General features: G+C 38.3%; 1 protein-coding gene across 2 annotated transcripts in view; it reads left to right on the plus strand.

Annotated features, from left to right (window-relative positions):
- Positions 1-23,497, plus strand: part of USP13 (ubiquitin specific peptidase 13) — a 52,233-nt gene that overhangs the window by 22,736 nt on the left and 6,000 nt on the right. For both annotated transcript variants that reach the window (XM_085301220.1, XM_085301221.1), the window contains exons 4-16: positions 686-807; positions 1,389-1,531; positions 1,722-1,906; positions 6,338-6,432; positions 8,023-8,210; positions 8,801-8,872; positions 9,162-9,255; positions 13,771-13,896; positions 14,893-15,046; positions 16,411-16,585; positions 18,571-18,659; positions 19,038-19,160; positions 21,285-21,311. In XM_085301220.1, the coding sequence (XP_085157346.1) occupies positions 686-807; positions 1,389-1,531; positions 1,722-1,906; positions 6,338-6,432; positions 8,023-8,210; positions 8,801-8,872; positions 9,162-9,255; positions 13,771-13,896; positions 14,893-15,046; positions 16,411-16,585; positions 18,571-18,659; positions 19,038-19,160; positions 21,285-21,311 (1,593 nt within the window). The remainder of the gene's footprint in view (positions 1-685; positions 808-1,388; positions 1,532-1,721; positions 1,907-6,337; positions 6,433-8,022; positions 8,211-8,800; positions 8,873-9,161; positions 9,256-13,770; positions 13,897-14,892; positions 15,047-16,410; positions 16,586-18,570; positions 18,660-19,037; positions 19,161-21,284; positions 21,312-23,497) is intronic.

Below are 23,497 nucleotides of genomic sequence, written 5' to 3' on the forward strand. Positions count from 1 at the left end.
CTTCAAAGGAAAGTTTTACTAGTTCATATTGTTATAACAGATATAGTTACCCTGGTTACAGAGTGGAGTTGGCAAGATTGGTATAACGTTGGTATAACTGTACCTGCTCTAACTGCTTGAGGCTATGGGTGACATGTGTGGCCACAGCCAACTTCATGAGAGGAAAGGCCAGAGGTACAAGCTGCATGGGAGCCCAAGCATATTTCAGCCATATCTGTGATCTGGACAGTGTGGGAGGCCAAAAGGGAAGTGCACTATCCTTTCTCTGCAATTCAGGCATAGCTAGTGTGACCTTGTCTCCAAATTGTAAAGTGATTCAAGATCCTGGGTGGAAAGCACAACAGTCTTGCATCTTGATTTAGTCCAGAATCAGGAGAGTTTTGTTAGATGCTGCTCAAAGTGCAACAGTTCTTGTGCTTAGAGAGGGCCACACCAAATGCATTTGTGGATAATGTTTAGTTTAAGAAGATAGTTTTGGTCCTTGGCACATCTCCTGGCAGAAATGGTCACATTTTAGCCTGGGTGAGAATTTCACAAACACTTACGTCCAGAAAAAAATTACTGACAGTGTCAGCATCCAGATGGCAGATTGTCAGCCAGGCAATACTTCGTAGTTCTACTGCTGCACAGTTCAGGAACTTTGATCTTGGGACCATCTCCTAATGTTTCCCATCTTGTTTTCCAGATCTAGAGACAAATGGTGATCTAAGCAGTGATGACTTTGAATATGAAGATGAAGCAAAGCTTGTTATATTTCCTGATCACTATGAAATTTCATTACCAAACATAGAAGAGTTACCAGCTCTGGTCAGTGAATATGTGAAACTGATAATAGTAATTGTCTCTCACTTCCATTTTTATCTGGATTGTCATTTGTTTTCTTGTGTGTTGTGCTTGTTTTTACATAAGGGCCTCTCCTTACCAGCTATAATAGACCAGCATTTTTTAAAGTCAGTTTTGTCTTTATTTCTTGGGTTTTCTTTTATGTCCTTTGTTGCTACTTTTATTGTGATGCCAGCTTGTCCCAGGGAAACTCACACAGCATGTTTTGTTGTAGTTAGTCTCCTGCTATAATAATAATGGTAATAACTGCAACCTAGCAGAATACTTGCGTATTTAAGCATATAGATAGTTCTAGTGATATCAAGTTAGGTATGGGGTTAGGTTTAGCTCAGTTGGTTAGAGTGTGGTGGTAATAATGCTAAGGTTGTAGGTTCGATCCCTGTACAGGCCACTCATTTGAGGRTTGGACTAGATGATCTCTAGAGGTCCCTTCCAACCTTACTGATTCTATGATTCTATGTGCTTAGCAAGTGGACTGGGTGCCAGCTTCTGACCAGTCACTGAATTGTATTAGATTTGGAGTTTAATATACTTTTGTTTTCCAGGTGACGATAGCTTGTGATGCACTCCTCAGCGCAAAATCACCCTACAGGAAGCAGGACCCTGACTCCTGGGAAGAAGAGCTACAAGCATCTAAACATGCCAAAACACTCGTACAGTTAGACAATGGTGTTAGAATTCCCCCCAGGTATGTTCATTGTAGGCTCTCCAATGCRGTCCAGAATAAAAGAATTAAAGCCAACAACTCAGCCAACAATTTTCTTACATGCCTGCTGGCTGGGTGTGTGTTTAGTTTGACATGCTGTAATGATTTGGGAATGCAGGACTGGTTCACACCTTGCTTGTTACTTTTTTTTTTCCCTTATTTTCTCTTGCAGTGGTTGGAAGTGCTCAAAATGTGACCTGCGGGAAAATCTGTGGCTAAACCTGACAGATGGTTCGGTGCTGTGCGGGAAGTGGTTCTTTGATGGCAGTGGGGGTAATGGTCATGCACTGGAACACTACAAGGAGATGGGGTATCCCCTGGCAGTCAAGTTGGGAACCATCACTCCTGAYGGAGCAGGTCAGCTGCTTGGCGGGTTCTGAGATGGTGTATTTTTTGTACCTGACACTATCAATGTGTATCTATTAGTAAGTCCATTTTTGTGCCTCCAATGTAAATGTTTGAGAGTTTGATATGGAAAGGAAACTCCATGAGTTTGTGAATCCTGGGGAGGGGAGGAACACACGCAATTTGGAGAAAACSAAAGCCCTTATGTTTTTTATGTACTCCCCTCATCCTTTTTTATATATGATACAGATTTTTTTTTTTGGTTTTGTCTAATGGTAGATTCATAATAGATTGGGTAGAATGGTGGTGGTTAGAAACATTAGAGACTTGAGAAACAATATTTCTCAATTCTGCTATATTTGCTATGCAGATTAGAGCAAATGGTTCAGTCTTATGTAACAGAAATAACAGCAGAGTAACAGGCAGAAAACTCCAGTAGTATCAGTATATCTGTGTCTTTTTTTTTTTTGGTTATGGAAATCATGCCGTTTTTCCTTGTTGGTTCAGTAACATTTTCTTCAGTTTAATAAATGGGGCTRCTGTGATGCTCATTTGTAAAAAGTCTGAAGATTCTGAGAGGGAAAAAACTATAGAAGTGTCCTTGTTTGCATATGCTGAGTGTGACATGCTACAGTGTTCCTGTGGAGAGGATTATGGTGTGTGAAAATTAAGCAGAGCATAAACATGAGCTGAAAAAGTCATAAGCAAGGAGATTCTTTTCTTCAACTCTAAGGAGTAATAAAAAGGAGAACAACAGATACCACAACTATATTTGTTTTCTAGTGATTGTGACCATATGGATGAAAAAGARCTGTTTGGAGCAGCCTCTTTCTTACATACACATCAGTGAGGATTTTTCATCTTTTAAATGTTAGTGAGTCTCAGGGAAAAGATACTGTATTCAGATTCACCAAGCTGTGCCTCAGAATCACAGAGCAAAATCTATTTTCTTCTGTCTCAGAATAAATATTGCTTCCTTGTGTGACCCTGGTTTTGGATGGTTTCTGTCTGAATCTCTCAAATATTGGAGATAATTAGGATTTATCCACTTACAGACTTTAAACTCATCCAGAAAATAGAAAGAATGTTCTGTAGTGTTTGTTTTGATGAGATTTTTGGCATCTATAGCAGCAGTACTTGTTTCCTATGGCTGTTCCCCTTCTGCCTCCCACCTAGCAGCTGCTTCCTGTCTTAGGTGGCCTTTGGGATAACAAAGGACAGTCTGTCATCCTTCCCTCTGAATGGGGGACAGCAGCTGTTCTCCACAGGCCTTTGTTGTTGTTCTSGATGACGTGAACTTTGTTTCCCTATAGAAAAGACTCCCTTCCCCCAACTCTCCTYGCTTCCTTTTCAGTAATAACTCTCTCCGATATATACTGCAATGCTAATCATAACTGCTCTATAGGGCTGGATGACAGATGAGCCTCAGAGGCTCCATGGCTGAATGTGACTCAAAGTYCGTCTGCTTCCCTGGGCTGGAGGTGAAGAGGTGACAGTACAGGAGTAATAAATGTTTGACCTTCTGCTGACTTATTCTTTTTTCACACCAGTAAGGAGAAAGAGGTGCTGGTAATACTCGATCTTACACTACTTATGCACAGAGCAAGCGGAGGCATAGACAGGAGAACTCTTGATCTTTTGTTGGGAAGTCTCTGTTGCATAAGTTACGAAAGGTTTCTGGGAGCATTATCCCCGTTTTTTAGCCTTTTGTCAACAAATAGATCTGGGACCAGCTCAGAAATTGAACCAAATTCTAGCTTCCAGTCTGGGATCTCAGACAAGGTACACAAGAGAGTCAGGAAAGTTGCATACTTCTCTAATTTGAATACTTTTTGACAGACTGCTACCCCTGCTACCCTGTTAGCTCTCTTGACAATTTCACTAGGTTTCTATTCAAGTTTTTTTAAGATTACATATCTGAAACTGGTTTGAGGACTAAAGAATAGAACAAGGGTTGGAGGTAGGAGACCCCATTGAAGAGACAGTTGAACAAGTTGCTTTGTGAATGCCAATTGTCTTGGCAATTGTCAGATTCTTCTCTGGGGGATCCTGGGAACTTGTTTCGTAAGGGACAGTCTTACCATTGCTTCTTTTATTTTGATTGGAATGGAGTGATGTCTATACAGCCAGAATAGACATAAATCTTGAACTCTAAATAAAAAGGATGTACAGGTAGCATTGTATGCTTTACAATGTAGTTTTTCTTTTTTAACCATATTAATAATTCTCCATACTTCACTGTACAGTGGTGTCTAATTCTGATTTTTCTTGTTTTCTTTCTTCTTATGTTCCTTTCTTCCTCCTTCCCTTTTCCACACCTGTAATATCAAGTTTTGGGTTTTTTTTTGCATTTGCTGACCTGTCTACATTCTGCATCCACCAGAGTCTGCATCACAGCACTCCAGACCTGTCTTTGGGGCACTTATGTTCTTGCTTTAATTAGCTGGGGGTTTTTTTTGTTTGTTTGTTTYGTTTGTTTTTTTGAATAGGTGGATTCTTTTTCCTCTCATGAGGTTAAGTTGCCCACACAGATGAACAATGAATGTATTAAAGCATATGACACAAGAGCAGGGATTGAGCAAAGATCAATGTGTGTCTTGTGTTCCATTTCTGCTGCTCTGGGTCAGCAGTCTCAGATGGCTGCTCTCTCTTCAGATGCCAGAGCTGAGGAAAAATAAAACCCAAGCTTCCATGTTAAAGGCAATTATCCAAGAGCAGTCGATGTACAATCTTGCTCTGATAGGTGTTGGAACTTTGCAGGGTTTTTTGGCCGTGCAGTGACCTCATCAGAAGACTATGGGAATGTTGTGAGCTCTTGTTTATGGGTGACCTGTAGTGTCTTCTGGAAACACTTGCTACCATACAATGGAATTCCAGCAGATGTGCAGCTATAGCCACATGCATGCCAGGCAGGTCACCCAGGACATCTGCTAATAGAGGGAGTGATAGCTAATCAGCAGCTGGCAGTATGACGCATGAGCACTGTTCCTTGGTTTGGGAGAATGAATGTTTTTCATAGGGCTGGTAGACTTTAAAAGTTGCATTAAGTCTTAGAACATTGGCTAACCCTCAGCCTATCATTTCAGTATGGGGTTTTGTACTAGCACTCTTAAAAAAAAGATTGCCTTCTAGCCTTGTATAGGTGATGAGTTGAATCATAGCCAAGGTCTGTGGTTGCCAGGAGAGGGCAAAATGAGGACTTTCCAAAAGTGGTGTGACGTCCTGCGAACAGCCTTTATCTGAATTCTTGCTATCTTCTCCCCAGTTTATTAACCTGACTCAAGTTTCCCTGTCAAGCTAAGACTAGATGTGTGGGGCAGGGTTACAATGTGATGCTCCACTGATCATGAAGAGAACTTGGCTGAGAGAAGTACTGATAACTGGCAGAGAGGCAGGGGATTCTGGGTTTTGGTATGAGGGGAAATGAGAGCAGGAAAGTCTGGTCATACGTTATGGAAGAAGAGGGGAGAGAAGATGAAAGGCCTGTTCGGGTCTTACTAGTGCACGTGTTATCACTTGTAAACATTCATGATGCCTGCAGCTTTATCGTTATTTGCTCAAATAGGTGAAAGCTGCTCTGGACTCAGCTTCATGATGGGACTGGCTTGGTTAACAGTGAAAATGAGTTCTTCTCTTTTTGTCCTTCTGTTGGATTTATTACACTTGGTTTCCTAAGGAGAACATCATCACTAGATATATTACTTCTCTCCTCAGTTTGAACTTATCCCTGGTAAATCTTTTTTGTGAATTTACCTAAGGCTGTAAGGACCTGTGATAGAGGTAGAACTGAAAGCCAGACCTCCCGTTCGATAAAATAAAGACACTCCAGTCACCAAACCAGCTTTTCACTCTGTCAGTCAGATCAATCTTCCAGGTTATTTCTAAATAAAGGATCTATCATTTGAGTGTGCAGGCGTTCTCAATTCTTCCTGTATCTTCACAGGAAAAGGGCATAAGAGGATTCCTTGAGCTGTAACAGAAATTAAAATACCATTGGCAGTAGTCAGTTGGCTTCATATACCAACAATTTTAATGTGTCAGCATGTATCTGATAGCTCCATAACAACTCAGAATTTCTTGTTACCGTGTTCAAAATGTGGAGTGGCCACATGTCTGAGAATGTCGTGCCCTGTTCCCTGTTTGCCCTACTTATTTTGGGGGAAATATGCTGTAATAATTGAAAATATTCTTAGGCTTAGGTTTTAATACTACGAGGTTGTAATTCCTTTTAAGGAGAGTAGTTGAAGTGTGGAAAATTTAAGATATTTACTAAGCTATACAGGTCTGTATGTACGCATTTTTCTGCAGATCCTGAACAAACCTAGCGAATGTGAGTAAGACATTTTGTATGGGTGCTCTTGTACTGAGAATGCAATGTTGGTTATCGCAGATAAGGGATAGCATTTGGTGCAAGTTGTCATCTACTTTTCTTTGCTTTTGTAGATGTCTATTCCTTTGACGAAGAGGAGCCAGTTTTAGATCCGCATATAGCAAAACATTTGGCACACTTTGGAATTGATATGCTACAAATGCAAGTGGTATGAAATCCATCTTTTATTTAGATTGTTGTTCACTCTTCTTGCTGGGGAGGTGGGGACAGCAGAAAGGTCATACCTGTAGCTTATATTTGTGTGATTACTAGAGACTGTTTTGATGTTATTTAGTTTTATAAAGAGTTCTAATGGCCAGTCCATGTTTTATTCTCTGTGCCTGATACAAACCGAATCCTAAACCCCAAGTCTGACAATTACTTTCCAAAAGAGTTTGTAGCATGTAGTTTACATGCTTTACTGGTAATACACCATGTACCTTTTTCCTCAAAGATGAGAGAACTCATTCAATTAGGGAAGAATATCTGAAATATTTAATTAGTGAGTGATACAGTTCATGGAAGGAAGTCTGTTGCATATGTAAACAGAAAAGATCTTGAGCAAAAATAAGCAAAGTAATGGATATGTAAAAACATGATTACAAGGTTATTTATATCAAGCTATAAATTTAAATGTAGATCTTGTTAACAAATAAATTACAAACCCCAAATACACATACTCTCTCTCAGTCTAGAAGGCAGTGTGGACTATAATACGGTACACCAGTGAGGAACCTGGGCAAATAGGGTCCTATTTGTTGCAAATAGAGCTCAGCTTGTTGCTGATCTGTATCGGTGGCCAAGTCCTTTTACCAATTTGTGTCTCAATGGATGCTGATTCCAGTTCCGTTTAAATGATCAGAGAAATCTGAATGGAACGTGGATATAAAGACAGGTGTGTTTCTATTTTTCAAACAAGTGCATAGCCCAGTATGACTACCTGAGAACCTCAACATGAAAACTATTAAAAATGAACATGCCTGGTAACTGGTTTAGTCCATTTCATTGCCCAAGTTAGGGAGAAAGCTAGCAATAAACTATAAAATAATAGAGAAGAGTTACACTGCATTTCAAAAGCCYTTGTGGTATTGATAAACAATGTTTTTTGTATATTCATTTTTTTGCCAATATCATGAATAAAAAATTTCTTTTAGCCAGAGGTGCTTATGAAAAATCTGTTTTACTCAGCAAGCTTATAAAACCATGTTACCATGTCAGCTATGATGAAATCAGAATCAAAACCTACTCACTTCAGCTCRCAGTCTGTACAGGGGCATCACAAATTTGGGCTTTCATATGTGAATAAAGGGAAGAGTTCTTAGATCTGCAGCTTTCATTTGTTTTATATGCTGGGACCATTTTCTGGAGGAACAGCTATTCCTGGCCATTATGAATGGAATATGAAACCTGAAAAAATGAAGTGTTTTTCATGCTGAGGTTTGAGTTCACAACTGTGAGAGAAGAGGGACTCCCAACTGGGACTGAGGTCACAACTGAAAACACTCAGAGACCCAGTGCTCTGAAGATAAGAGCTAATTGTACAAACAGGGCAATTCTGGAGGAGCAAGCTGATCCTGATCTCTTCCCCTACATGGGGGATTTACTTCCCTTTCCCCACTGATACGGGTCTTTTCTAGAATATAGATCACAAAGTTGGTGATAATAATAGTAGTATCATAATAATTGTGGCTGAAGGTGTGTTTTTCTTTTTCTTTTTCTTTTTTTTTTTTTTTTAAGAGAACATTCTTGTTGCTTTCAGACAGAGAATGGGCTAAGAGATAATGACATCAAACCAAGAGTCTCTGAATGGGAAGTAATTCAGGAAGCTGGCATGAAACTCAAGCCCATGTATGGCCCAGGATACACTGGCATGAAGAACCTTGGAAATAGCTGCTACCTCAATGCTGTCATGCAAGCGATTTTCAGCATCCCAGAGTTCCAGCGAGCGTAAGCAGTTCCAAGCCAGCTTTCGTTACCAGCTGCTACATTCTCCAATTTCTGTTTTTCTAAGCAAAATGATATTTTAATTTTTACCTCTCCTGCAAACAGGTCTCTTTCAGTCAGTTCAGTGGCCACTTAGAAGCAGTGATTGTATTGTTCTGTTAGGCTGAGCTTTCATTAAGATGTTTAGAGGCTTAATTATGGTAAATAACATGCACTGGAATGGAAGCTGCTAACAGTATGTTTGTTACCTAGTTATCCTCTTTGAGGTAGAGAAATGCTTAGAGGTGGAGACTGAGAGAATAGGTCAGATCATGGAATAGAATTTAAATCCTGGATGAATAATAGTGCTTTGCTTTTTCTCTGGCTAGAAGCAAATAAGCAAATCTTAAATATCTACTTCCTGGCTTCTTCACTATGTTTGCATCATGTCAATGACTTAATCTAGCTCTAGCGAGTGTTTCTATCAYGCAAAAAAGTTTGACTTGCCAGCATAGTGGGAGCTTGCCGAAGTATCACTGCAATATTTATTAGAGTATCCCTGAGTAAATCTGACTGTGGTATTTGAACATTTCTGCTTTGTTCTTGTGGTCCAGGTATGTGGGAAACCTTCCAAGAATATTTGACTACTCCCCTCTTGATCCAACGCAAGATTTCAACACTCAAATGTAAGTGACACTTTTCAATGGTTTAATCTGTTAAGTTAAATAGAATCTAAATAATGCGATGGCAGGGCAAAAGAGAATCTCAGCAAGTGAGATATAGCATAGGATGGAGTGTGAAGCCCTGCCTTATTCATTACAGATAAAACATTTTCTCAGAGGRTCAAACAGTAAATTTCTTTTTTCTCTGGAAGAATATCTTCTCTTATTTTCTGGGTTATTTTTTCTGTGTTTGATTTTTTTTGCTGTTGTTATTTTTTTTTGTTTTGTTTTCTTTTCCCTCTCTTCCCTACAGGGCTAAATTGGGACATGGCCTCCTCTCAGGCCAGTACTCTAAGCCACCCGTGAAATCTGAGCTTATTGAGCAGGTGATGAAAGAAGAACACAAGGTATTTGAATGAGCTTGTGCAGCCTGGTAACTAGGTAAAAGTGATATCCCGAGAAAAGGGAACAGGTGCTGGGCATCGGAGAGTGCGGGTGGATCGAGCATGAGATGCTTAGCAAGGTGGAATGTGCAGGATTCTAGTCAGGAATATATTAGTCAGGGGCTATTTGTGCAAAGCATTAAAGCAACCATTGGTTCTGCTATTAAAGTATTCTGCTGCTCCAGTGATAAGTGCAAAAGTTCATAGAACTCATAACTTATGTTGATCTCTGTGGGGCAAAATGTGGTTTAGAGAGTCCTGAGTATCCAGAAACACACTTCTAAATCTGAAGTTCCCAAAAGAAATATAAAGAGCTCCAGCTGTCTCTAGTGAAGTGGCTGACAAAATTCCACCTGACTTCAGGAGAAACTTTTCATATAACATAGAACTTAGTGGTGCCAGAATTTTTCATGCCTGTGAAGGAGGTGCCATTCAGAGCTAAATCTACTGGGGATTGGCTCAAATATTATTTAATGATACAAAAATCTTGCAGAAGCAAATCTGCGCCTGTGGGATCTAACCTGAAAACATGGTAGCAGGTGTGGTTTTGAAACTCTTAATTGCTGGATACCCTGTGGGGGTGGAGGTGGAAAAAAATATATATTTCCTGATTTGTAATAATTCACAACAGGAAAAAAAAAAATCCTTGGAATCAGCTTTCTGAGAATAGACTGTTTCAGAACAAAGATATACAGAGGGAAGTATTGTGTAGCTAAGGTGCAATACACAAAAGAGAGAGGAACTAGGGGAAGAAAGAATTTTTTTTTTCCCCGTGCTTGTATAATAATTGATTTTATTTCTCTGTCATAATGAGTGCTACCAATAGACTGTACTTCTGTTTTTGCTGTAATTGGCAGTAATTTTGTAGCAGAACAGATATATAGCTCAGTGTATGATTGATATGTAGCTTTGTAAGCACCAGTATTGTTGGTTCTGTAATCTTAGTATTGCTTTTGTGCTGTTTTGCAGCATGAAAGTTGCCTGGTTTTCTTATGCTGCAAAAATCATCAGGGTGCATGTTTGGCACTGTAGCATCCATAGGCCTGTATCTTCATTTATCTGCTGTGTTTTTTATTTTTTTTCCATCCTTCAGCAATAGATACTTGTAGTCATCAGAAAGCATATTCATGTTCTCTTTGCCTTCCAGTCTTTCGATTTTAACAGTAAGGATCATTTTTGGCTAGGACAAAACTGATCAATTTGTGTCAAAAAAGCTCATGGGGCCTGCCTTGTTCCCTGATTTTTTTGCTCTCTTTTCACCTCTTCTTTCTCACTTCTGTGAAGAATGGATGTCAGGAGCTTAGTGGTGTGATGGAAGAATTTCCTCGCTTGTAAATTGTGGTACATTTCCCTCACCTTTGGAGAGTGAGAATATTGTTAATTCAGGTTTCTCTCTGTTTAAAGTCTGCTGCTTTTGAATTTGCCTTTGTTTTTCATCCAGTGAGGCATTTAAGCAAAACATTAGGTGGATAACACTGTCCCAGTAACTAGAGGAAATAATTGATTTTAGAGTTGTTTTACTATGCAAACTATCTACCTCAAAACATTTTGTTTACAGGGATGCTGGGAAAATAGACCCTAGATTGTATCTGTGTCCCCACTGACCTCTGGTACTGTGACCCCAGGCAGCATGTGAAGCCAAATCAAAGATTCCAAAGATGAAATTTTTAGAAAGGAAAGGTCAGCTAATAACCACTACTGAAAATATTGTATGTAGAAAAGAGCTTTCCTTCATGGAAAAAGTATCTCTGATACCAGGTTATATTTTTAGAGACAGTAGTTTTACATGCTTCTATCACAGAAACATGATGATAGTTTCTACAGAAATATTTTACTCTACCTTCATCGGTTATTGATACAGAGGTTTTTCCTTCTAAAATTAGAATACCAGGGCGATTTTGGACAAAGATGGTCTGGTACACAGATGGAAGCCCCATGTCTCTTGAGCAACTGTTTTTACCGTAGCTATTCATTGTTCTGGAGAAACTGAGGAACCCTGCTCATGTTTCCTTTAAGTAAAGTTTAAAACCGTCAGCGAGTCACTGTCGCTAAGGAATGGTGGGATACCTTTCAACAGACTCCTCACATTAAATTATGTATAATGACTGGCCTGCTTTATTAAACACATACAGGATATCTGTGAGGGATAATATACTGGAAGCTCAGGAAAATGAACCCTTAAAATAAAACTACATCTTAATGTTTACCCCAGCAGTGACTACTAGTAATATGTAACAGAGTGTTGAGAACTTTTTAATGACAGGTAGTATAAATCTCTTCCAGATAGTTAGCAGAAGCCATCTACACTAGCATCTTGTATTATTCATAATATCAATTTAATACAGTAGTAGTTACATGCATCAGATGACTTCCTTATCAAGCAGTAAGTAATGTGTGTAAGGATTTGAAACAGCTTTTAGTGCTTTCATTCTTACTGTATTGAAGATTTATTTAGAAAAAATCAAGTATAGATATTTTTTGCCTCCTTCACTCTGGACTTGCAAAATTAGGAATTTTTTCCACCATAATGCTGATATACATATAGATTATATTTTACCATCCAGGTAGTTGCACTGACATTTATAATAAATAAAATTGCATAGGATTTTAGGCCTTCAGCATTTTCAAGTGGTCTTGCTTTGTGTCTGTAAAATAAATTATTCATTTTACTTTTATTCTTTTACTTTTTCTTTTACTTTTTTTTTTTTCCCCCCTCCTATGTGCAAAGACGTTCTCCAGCTCTCTGGTTCTTTGGATTTCATCCAAAGTTTGGGGGAGCTGTTGCCTGTAAAAGCATTCATGTGAGATCTGCAGTGGTCCAGCACAGTCTATATTTAGCTAAACTGTTGATGGGGAAAGTATGCTAGGTATTCTATAAATATTCCTGGTTCTGTGTAGAGCTAAAATCTTCTTTTCAACATAGGAGTTCAGTTTGGGAGTGGCAGCAGTTTTCCTGGACCCACTTTAACATAAAGCAGTCTCAAAGCTTAAAGAGTCTTTAGCTAGGACTTGATTTTGAATTTAGAGCTTTACCATTTCTTCTCTTATTTTAATAACCTTTGAGTGGAAAGGTTTTGAAGGATGTAATCGTTACGTGTGGCACATTTTTGTTCTTCCCGCTCAAATGGCAGGCGGAATAAAAGGTGTCCAGATGTAAACATGGCTTAACTCCAAACACATTGCATTAGACATCGACTAATGTGCCACCTTCCAATATTCTTCCTTCTGACATAGAAAGAGGCCAAGTATATAATAATTTTAGTATTTCTGTCCCCAGTTCTAGCTGTGATGAAAGGCAATTGAGGACACTGAAGTGATACATAACCCAGCATTCAGAAATCCCTAGAACATCTCTTTATGCAAGCTGTACTGCAACTCTGTGTCTTTACAGCACCTTTAAAGAACATTTTAGYCTAATGAAGTTGCTGGTATATTGCCAGAAATTGAAAGCGCATTAGAACTGACTACATTACCCTGGTGAAACAAGAATAAAACTGTGATCTTTCCGTGTGTGCTCTATGTGCCTTCCATTTCATGCTGCTTTTTCTATTTTTATATTGGGATGATAGCACAACTGCAGTGAGGGCTGAGGTTGCCGTAGTATTTAACCGCCAACCCTCTGACATAACATAAAGGCTGCACTTCTGCTTGGGCCATTTTGGAAATTATTCTTAAGGAGGATGAGAGCAAACCTAAGTTGAGGATTCTGACCATTTCAAGAGCAGTATGTAAAAGTGATAATATTCAGTGTATTCTTGAGGATGCAATTTAAGAGAAAAAGAAAAAAAAAATGAAGTTCCTTAATGTGGCATAGGTAAAGAATGAGAAAGTCAAAGCAAGGACTCTATTGCAACCCAGAGATTTTCTGAATGGGGTAGTTTCCTGCTGGAGTAACTTTCTTACTGAATGGCTAAATGCAGTATGCTCTGGTCCCTAAACATGAGCAACTCTTACAAACAGTAAATCCATATCTGTTCTTAATTACCCATCTGGGATGTGTGCTGTGCACATTAGTTGCTCTCTGCTTGATTCTTTAGAGATTGCTGGAAAGGTTTTTGTCCTAAGTAAAGCTGCTAGGTGATAGATCAAAGTGCTTCAATGCCCACATACTTTAGAAGAGAAATAGAAGTCTGAAAGGAATGTCAAATGTTAGCGARCAGTGTAGTCACGTGGCCTTTCTGAAAGCTGATATCCCTTAGCAAATCTTTAGTAAACTCTTTTAACTCAAAAATGCCATCGAAAAATCAGATAGACTGAAAGCTGCGGGAAATACTTTAAATAACATAAAGCACCCAGATCATGTTTCAGAACTTTCTTCATTTTTATTAAAATAAAAATCCAGATGAAACTGAAGCTACCATTTCTCTAGTGCCAGAAATGGGCCACAGATAGATCTAGTGGAGTTATTTGGATTATTTGGTCCAGGAATGAATAAAAATCCTTCTTAAAAATGTTTCTCTTTCTTTCATTTATTTTTAGCCTCAACACAATGGAATATCTCCCCGAATGTTTAAAGCCTTTATAAGTAAAGGTCATCCAGAATTTTCCTCTAATAGACAACAAGACGCACAGGAATTTTTCCTACATCTTATAAATCTAGTAGAGGTGAGACAATCTGGATTATTGCTTTTTGTTGCCTGCTTATATTGGGTAATGTGGACTGAGATACTATGTGAATTCCAAATTTATGTCGTCATCAGGAGCAAAGTAGTCACCATGTCCAGCTCCTTTGTAAATGCCAGCTATATGTCACTGAGTCATCCATTACCAGAGGAAGGATTCCCCTACTGAAAGTAGTGCCTATTTGTTAGTTGACTATTTCTGTGTAAAATGTTAGTTCCATTGAGTTTCAGCTCAATCCTGGATGCAAAAGACCTAGTACTGTAAATTTTAATTGTCTTCCTGAAAAGAAAATTTACAAAGACACCTGATTTTGATTTAAAGCATTTTTTTYCTCATCAATCTTTCCACCTCCTTTTCCCATTTACCCAAGAATCGAGGTTGTTTATTCATGTGATACATACTGGATGAAGTTATTCACATTTGTATGCATAATGTTCTGCATTCCAAAAATACGTGTACTGATTATAGGATTGTTAGTAAACACTTTTCATTTTTTTGCCTGATAAACTGTCACTAACATGAACAATAAAGAGGAGTTGTATCATTTGTACGACATTTCCTTTCGGTAATTAACTACGTGTTACTTGTTCTGTTTCAGTGCAGATTCAGAATGTTAGGAACAATCCTATTTGCTAAAAGGATGCTCTATGGTATTTAACTGAGCTCTCTCTCTTTTTATAACCTGCCACTTTCCTACCATCTTCTGTTCACCTTGTTCACTTAGTCAGATTTGTTAGGTCTACACCCTGCAAGTTACTATGTGTAGAAAGATACTGCTGCATACATGGACACTGGGGATTTCAGTGGGGTTTTCTGTGGGTGCAGGGTCTTGCATGAAAAAAAGGGCAAACTGAGCTGTGAGGTCTGGGTGCAAGAATGGTGTCTCTGTGCTTGCCAGAAAAACAACGAGCATGCTTTGGGTTCTCTGTTCGCTTTGAAGATCATCACTTGCATGACTGACTCTACTATTACCTTTAGAGGAACCCTGTTGGTTCAGAAAACCCCAGTGATGTTTTCCGGTTCCTGGTGGAAGAACGCACGCAATGCTGCCAGTCCAGAAAGGTCCGCTACACAGAGAGGGTGGACTATATCATGCAGTTACCAGTTGCTATGGAGGCAGCAACAAATAAAGGTAAAGKAAGAAACAGGGCCATTAGCTGATTTTCTGTTGACTCTCAACTATGAGAGAATGARATTGTGGCCTCCTGAATGTGCTTGTTGGTGGCAAAGTATGAAGTTCTTGCCCTTCTCTTATGAGATTTCTTTGTGCAGATATAATGGTTCAGGACTATGTGGTAAATCAAGCCAATGAACTAATCTGGGGGGAAGATTATTTTGTTGGGCTTTTAAGTGTAATCTTTAGCACGTATCAGTTTATGGCTTTAGAGTCCTTGCTTATATCTGTTGGCACATAGGATTCTACCTGGATACTGGTGGCAAGTTTGTGGACAGATTTCTTCTGAAAACTGTGGGACCATCAGAAGAGTCTCCTCTCCAGAATGCATCACCAAGAATTGTAGCAATTTGTGTGATAAGATGTCAGAGACTTGTGATTATGAAACTTAACCCAGATTTGTTTTTAAAGAAAAAGGTGGTTCAGGAAGATTAGGAGACTTGGAAGAGGGAAAGAAGACCTGATAGATGTTGGTTGTTTATGCAGTTGGTGGTGAAGTTGTGAAGAGTCTTATAGGCCAAGAAAATAAATGTATGCTTGATGTGGAAGCAAAGGAAATGTCAGAGGAGCACTAGAAGGGGGATAAGATCTGGAAATTGGCTAGGCTGCCTCTTGTTTCCTTCATAACCTCTATATTTAGTAGATTTTAAAGACAAGAGGAACTATTCTGATAATTTGATCAGAACCTCTGAAAGAGCACAAGGCAGACAATTCCCCTACTGCTTTTCACCTCATCCATAACTCATTGAACTGGATGATACATTTAAAAGAGACCATTTTGATTTGAAAGTTTAAGTTTTGAGAGTTTCTCATTCTTTTTTTCATGTTATTTCCAGGTAATAGCTCAGGAATTATCTCAGTTTGAATTTACCATATGATGCTGCTTGTCTTGCCAGTATCGGGACACTATCTAGATCATAGAAAACCCTATCCTGTCTAGAATGCCAGGCGGCAGAGATGGACAGCAATAATTTTCCAGGTCATATTGAGCTGATAAAGTGGATTGATGGTATTACTATTAATACAAGGTTATGGTTATCATGGCAAGGTTTTAATAATCTGTTGCTAAGTATTTCTATTTCTGTTTTTCACTGTGAACAGAAACTTAAAAAAAAAAAAGAAAAGAATAAATGAAGTAGTTTTAAGTGTAGCTCCCTGACCCAAATATAGACCAAAGCTTTGGTGCCTAACTAGAGCCATGTAGAAGTTTTTATTGGTACGTAGGACTTGTACTCTAAAACTTGCAAAACGCACACTTCAGAGAGGTGCGTCATAGCCATGACAGCATTCATTTAGCTTTTAGTGTCGTGCATATTTCTCAGACGAATTAATTGCTTACGAGCTGAAGAGGCGAGAAGCAGAAGCTGCTGGGAGAGCCCCACCAGAGCTCGTCCGTGCCAAGATCCCATTTAGTGCATGTCTGCAGGCCTTTTCTGAACCAAACAATGTAGACGACTTCTGGAGCAGTGCTCTTCAAGCAAAATCTGCGGGAGTTAAGTAAGTGTCTGCCTATTAAAAACCTATATAGTCRTGCTCTGTACTTATTTTGCTACCTGGACATGACACAGTGAAGAATAGCCAAAGGCACAGTGGGCTATGGGATTCTGTTAGTTGTGGGGCTTACAAATATTATGTGCAGGTCAAGCACAATGAGAGCCGCAATAACCAGCTGAGCAGGAACCAAATTGTTCTCCACTGTTAAACTCCAAGAGGTAATGTGATCGGATATCTTGTGAGTTAATTGTCTGCCCACGTTTTAAAATCAGATACCACGTATTAGCTAGTGCTAGAGCTCTATATTGTGCTGTAACATACACAGTCTGAACCTCTGTGCTTAGTCTCTTGATKTCATCCGTTGACTAAAAATGCCGAAAGGCATTGTATGGAGATGGGACAGAGTGAAGTGTACAGAAGTTGTAGTTCTTGGGTAAGCAATTTCTTTAGATAGATGGAGATTTTTGCATTTGTGACACACTATGCTGAAAACTTTGTTGTTATTATGTTTTATGTTATATATTATGTGTGTCTGGATTTCAGCCCACCCACCTCTGCATGCTACAGTGTTTGGTTGCATCTGTTAAACTTGATTGCTGTAATTTATATGGGGCCATGGTACAAGATGGACATAAAAAAAGAAGGAAGATACCTGATGTGTTTATATTCAGGTAGCTAAAAGACAACTAAGAGCGTCTTGGACTTAGAAAGCATTGAGAAGAGATAGGACAGCAGGTAGAGGTCAGTACAATTTTCAGGGGCAATATTTCTTCATGAGAATAAGAGTTAGTCCCTTATTGGTTTCTATTTTTATAGCTCAGCAGCAAGCTGTGGTTGAAAACTGGGCTCTGCAACTGGTTTGCTGTGGCTAGGTACTTAGATATTTTTAGATCACTTAACATATCAGTGACTCACTGCTCTCTTTGTATACAGTTTCACTGATGACATTGTATTGAAAATAGGGACAAAGAGAATGCAGAGAAATTGGCAGAGAGAATGTAGCAGGATTCTAAAGCTTTTGTGTACTAACTGTAAATATGTATGTTGCAAGAATATTCTAATATTTAAATAGACCTGGGATTAGTTTGTAATTTAGTTCTTCCTCATCCCCATGGTCTTCAAATGCATTCAAAGGTAAAGGAGAATTTGTCTTGTTTAAAATACAAAGTTTTCTGCTGTAGATCATACATTTACTAAAATTGCAAAGTGAATTAATTAGAATTTAGAAAGTTTTAGAAAGTCTTTAGAAAATATTATGGAAGGAAGGGATTATATTAGTGATGCATTCACCATATTTTTATGCAGTGTAAAGTTAATTAGAAAGAAAAGGATGATATATGCAAATGGTAGGTAAAAGGAAGGGTGCAGGAATCTAAATCTGGAAAAATCTCAACATGGATAATGGGGTACACATAATGTTATATTGTGTTCAAGATTAATTCTTGTCCATTCACAAAGTAGGCAAAAATCAGAGGTCCCTTAATACTYAGAAGTCATCCTCTGTTTGGGTAAGTGCTTTATAGATGGACTGATGCCTCATGGACAATGTTACTGTTATTAGAAAGGCAATTAAAAAAAATGCAGATTTCATTGTTTTTACATTCTGTACAAGCTTCATTTTAAGTCTATGCCCTAAAATTCCAGCCAATATGTCATTCAAAATTTACTTCTCAACATTCAACTTTGAACAACCTGTGTAAACAAGTTTAACTTATTACTTGCAGTTGTTTTCTACGCTCTTCCTGTAAGCAGAACYTCTGTGAGGGTTTGGGCTGACATTCAGGACATGAATGTACAGAAAGCAACTACTGTTACTGTACTTGAAAACATACTCTTTTGTGAAATTTAGGTTCTCACTTATAAAATCAGTCACCATGCATCTCAGGCAAAAAGTTACTCACCTCAGTGTGCGTGAGGTATTGAAATATGTTTGYTGACATTTTTTTTGTTGCCTTGCTTCACTGAATTTTATTTCTGGTGTTTCCCAGAACTTCTCGTTTTGCTTCATTTCCTGAGTACTTAGTGGTACAGATAAAGAAGTTCACCTTTGGCCTTGACTGGGTACCCAAAAAGCTTGGTATGTGCCTTTTATGCTTACCTTTTTCATATTATGTCCAAGATATCCTATAGCACCTATACACACGTCTATATATGCAYGTATATAATGAGGTCCTGGTTTTAGTCATCATTTTCTTCTTTACCTTTATTTTAAGTTGAGATTACTTTAGATTAAACTAAACCATCAGGTCCATGGAGTTAAAAGACAGATTTATGTAGTCTGGCCTTCTAGTTAAATCGTGCTTTAGCATTCCAAACTTCTCAAATAGCTGTTTTCAGGAGGAGAATCCTGTGTTTATAACTTGTGTGTCAGAGCCTTCTCTCTGGAGGGGTAGGTTTGTGCTGTGAGATCATTTTGCTGAATTCATAACCTTAGCCTGTTTCTCTACTTTTGTAGATGTTTCTATAGAGATGCCAGATATACTGGACATCAACCACCTAAGGGCCATGGGTCTCCAGCCAGGAGAAGAGGAACTTCCAGATGTTGCTCCTCCCATTATCATTCCTGAGGATCCCAAAGGTACTGACTTCTGTTCTCCTGATCTCACTGTTTAGCTTCTCTCTCTCTAGCACACACCGATTCCCTTTGGAATCTTTACTCTTCAGCGCTGCAGATAAAAAGCAGTTTGACACTTCTATAATTGAACACTATTACATCTCCCCCAGCCTTTTCTTCTCTGTGTAACATCCCTAGTTCTTCCAGCTTTGCAGTTTGGATGATATTTTCTGGAGTTATGATTGTTGTTGTTTTGGCCTCTCTCCAAGTAGTCCATATCTGTTGGAAATTGCTGTGTCCAAAGATAGAAATCATATTTTGTGAAATAGATTGTTTTATTTGCTTTGCTGGCTGTAGTTCCCTACTTATCTTGCCTTGTCATAGTGCAACCCCATGATGCTGTTCAGTGGAGATCAGCTTGTACTGTGTTTAATTTTTTTGTTATTTTTATGTACAGAATTATTCCATATCTTCTATTCACATGGATGGTTATTCTTACTTAAGGATGAAGTCCTTGTGCTCATCCTTACTTAACCTCTTTGGTATCTAGGACTTAATTGGCTAGGGAAGAGTCTGAAGATCTATCGGTTTATGAAAATCGGCCACATTTGGACAGCATTGACTTCCAGTGCATGTTAATGATTCCCTTTCAGTAAAGTCATTGTGTATTTCCAAAAGCTTGGTGCAAATAACTTTATCTCAGAACCCCACGCTGAGTCTCATGATACGTGTCAGAAGAGGAGTGGAACTTTTACCTACTTATTTCTTAGGAGGTGTGACTAAATTGCTATTACCTTAAGAGCACTTTTGTGCTAAAATTTTTTTGAAAACCTGATGATAAAATAGTCTACGTGGTACTGTAGCTAAATCAGCTCATGTCACTCCCTTACTTATAGAATGTGGTCCTTCCTGGTTTGAAGGTCTTGTAAAATCTATCAGATATTATGGTATTTGCTGTAGGATATTAATATTATAATTCTGAGCAGATGGTCTTCTGTTCAGTCACAAAGTTGGCTTGGATTACATGAAACACTGTGGTTCAAGGTAGAGCAACACAGCTTTTCTGCTGAACAGATTAATTTACAATTTCGCAAAATTTAATGCACAAAGTAGTATAGTTTAATAAACAACTGTCCAGGCATAGATTAAGCTTCAAACTGTTATTAATTTAAAATTTCAAAAATTGTTTGCAGTACAACCTAGCACCTGTTTGTGCATGGTTCATTTCTCTGGATGTGCGTAGGGCTGTACAGCCTATTTAAAAAAAAAAAAAAAAAAAAAAAGCCCTGCCTCAAGAAGCTGCTGTTAAACAATTGACTAAAACAGTTGTAAAGCAGAAAGAATGACTGATTAACATGCCATGCTGTTTTTTTTCTTAAATGCTGTTTTTTTTTTTTTTAACATTAGCCTTCAGAACAAAGAATATTAGAATTTCTTTCTTCCTCACTCTCTGAATTTCTCTGGACAATGAAATATTTTGCAGCTGATAAAATCATGTTCTTATACAAAGAAATTAGAACCAGGTTGTTACAATATCCTCTGGATGATTTAAGTTTGGGAGCCTCAGTATTTAGTAGGCTACTAGAGTGATGCAATTATTCTCGTGACGTGATCACTCCATTTTGTAATAGAGGTGGTACCATATCAAGCTTTATGCCTGTGAAAGAAAGCCCGTGCCTGAGATTGTGTGTCAGACCATAGACTGTGGGAAAATACAGCTCTCTGAAGGTTTTAATTTTGTCCCTCATTCCTTACCAAGGCCTATTCTTCCTTTAAATCTCTTACTCAATAGACTGACCTAGTTTTAGTTTAAGTGCMTGGATGATAGTATGTCATTTAAATGGATTCTTGCTTAAGTTGTTCTAGGTCAGTCATCAGTTCTTCCCACTGGTTTATTGTGCCAGTGTTGCTTTGTTCTGAGCTAAGTTAGGGAAGTTACTGGGCAGAAATATCCCTGGTCTTATTCAGGGCAAAACATCAGGGATGTAAGGATGTTCATGCATGGCCTGTGTGAAATCAAATGTTTCTATGATTTAAAAATACAGATTTTGTTCTCTCTCGTATGAATCTTTTCAGCCTTCACGTAAGTCATTTTACTTACCCCCTCCCTCTTTTTCTTTTTTTTCCCCACCCTTTCTCAATTTTCAGATCATATGATGAACCATTTCATGGAGGGTATGTATATAGTTTTTCTGAGACTGACATTTCAGCTGCTCAAACAAATTTCCTTGCTTTTTGCTCAGTTAATGGCTGCTCTGTCTGCATAGAGACACATGAAGCTTTGCCTGCATGCTTCYAAATGGCATTTAGCTTTTGTACTTAGTCAGCATTTGCTTGCATATGTGCTAGACTCCTGAGAATCTGTAGAAGAATCATAGAATCAGTAGCATCAGAGTTGCCAAAATATGGCCTGTTGCTCCATCTGTAGTTATTTTGAATATGAAATCTGATACACTTATGTGTAACAAAATAGTTATTAGTAGATTGGAAGGTGCTAACTCACAAACAGGTTTTAATTATATTTTAACTGTGAATTTACAGTCATTTATTGGAAGAAAGACACTATTATTCTATACCTATACCTTTATCTGTAGCAAGATGGTATCTTTTTAGATTTAAAAGTTAAATTTGTTTACACATATATTACACAAGCCTGAAGTTAGTAGAAAGTTTTCTGCTAATTCCATTGGACTTTGGAGGGAGCCTTAAATTAACAGTTGGCTAAGTATGTTGAATGCCAAGTAGTACCTCTCTATGCTTGAAAACACTTTCGTGTTTTATCTAAACGATTGCCGAAGAGAAAAGATTTTATTTTAACTTTCATTTCTGACTCTGYTAGACTGCTAAATTGGAGTTACTGGGATTTTAGCAGACACTTATTTCAGCTGTGATTTGTAGGGTGAAGGAGCTGAAGCTGCTGTACAAAAAGGGCAAGTTACCTCATAAAACACCCCTTTGAGTCTGGTACTCTGCTAATTCCCAGATAGAAGAAATAGTGCATTTTATCTTAAACGTCAAGTCCTTTCCAAGTGGGTCTTAATGAGAAAAGAAAAAGCATGTATCTGTGTTTTATTAGTTGTCATGCATGTGTGTCCTCTCTAAGAAGATTTGGATGATTGTTTCACAATAAATTTAAAGTAACTATTAAACAGCAAACTTTCTACTTTGTGGTTAACATTGCTTTTTTTTTTTTTTTTTTTTTTTTTTTTTTTTTTTTTTTTTTTTTTTTTTTTTTTTTTTTTTTTTTTTTTTTTTTTNTTCCCTCTGTATTGCAGTGATTATGTTCTGTGCTTCACTGCTAGTGTCAATGGCTATAAGCATATGTATTTCAGAAATCTGTATCTGAAAACAGTTGCAGAACATAAGCAATAGCTGCCTTTCACTTAGGGCAAAAAAATCAGTAGTGTATGTGTAATAATTTATGCTGGAGTATAAATGGAGTCTGAAATATAATCGAGTCCTTCTCCTGTTGCTGTTAGTATGTTTTTTGCTGCATTTTTAGTGATGAGAGTTGCAGATATCTCTAATGTGTCTTTATAATATTTGCTATGTTGGCRACTTTTATTCTTACCAGCGGTATTTCTACACAGGATGTTTTCTGCACTATTTCCAATGGCAATTTCTCAATGAGAGAGGGAGAGAATACTGAGGATCCTTGTAACAGTGCTCCTGCTGTCAGGACAAATTAATTTTTCCATATGTCAGCAGAGTCAGTGGCAGAAATACTGCTCTAAGCTAAAAGCCCCAGAAGAGACAAGTTGAAATGTGGTGCTGTGTGACAGAGAGGGGTACCACTTCTCCTGGGGAGAACAACTGGCTGATTTTCTGCAAGTGTTTAAAGCAGAGTAGGCCTAAGCAGGAGCTATGGGCTCTCATCTGCAAGATGCTGCTGATCAGTGGAAACTTGCAGTTTTGGGGGTCACAGCTGCTTGATCCTGGCTCTGTCTGAACTCTGATCTCAGCTGAAGCTGTTAGCGTGTCACTCAGGAATGAAGTTCAGCTGGAGACTACTAGATCAAGCAGTTGTTGTTTCTCTTACATGCAAGATTCTGCCTTTGAGAGGTGATTGCTTTTGACTCCCACCTCTAGATAAGGTCAGTACCTAACATCTCCACCCTCTTGAAATCCAGTGGTGAGTTTTGTATAACTAAACTACTTGTTTGTATAAATAAACTCTTCTAGGAATTCATCAAGGTTTAGGGACCTGGGTAGGTTAGYGAGACAAAAGATTATCAGTAAATCCATAACAAAAACTACAGTGCTTTGCACAAGGCATTGCAAAAACCAACACTCATTAAAAAGTARCCTTGGCACAATGAATGATGATGAGAAATACTATAAAATAGATGGTATTAGACTTT

The sequence above is a fragment of the Rhea americana genome, unplaced genomic scaffold (genome assembly GCF_003343005.1).
Source record: "Rhea americana isolate MKP2758 unplaced genomic scaffold, rheAme1 scaffold_174, whole genome shotgun sequence".
NCBI classification, from domain to species: Eukaryota; Metazoa; Chordata; class Aves; order Rheiformes; family Rheidae; genus Rhea; species Rhea americana.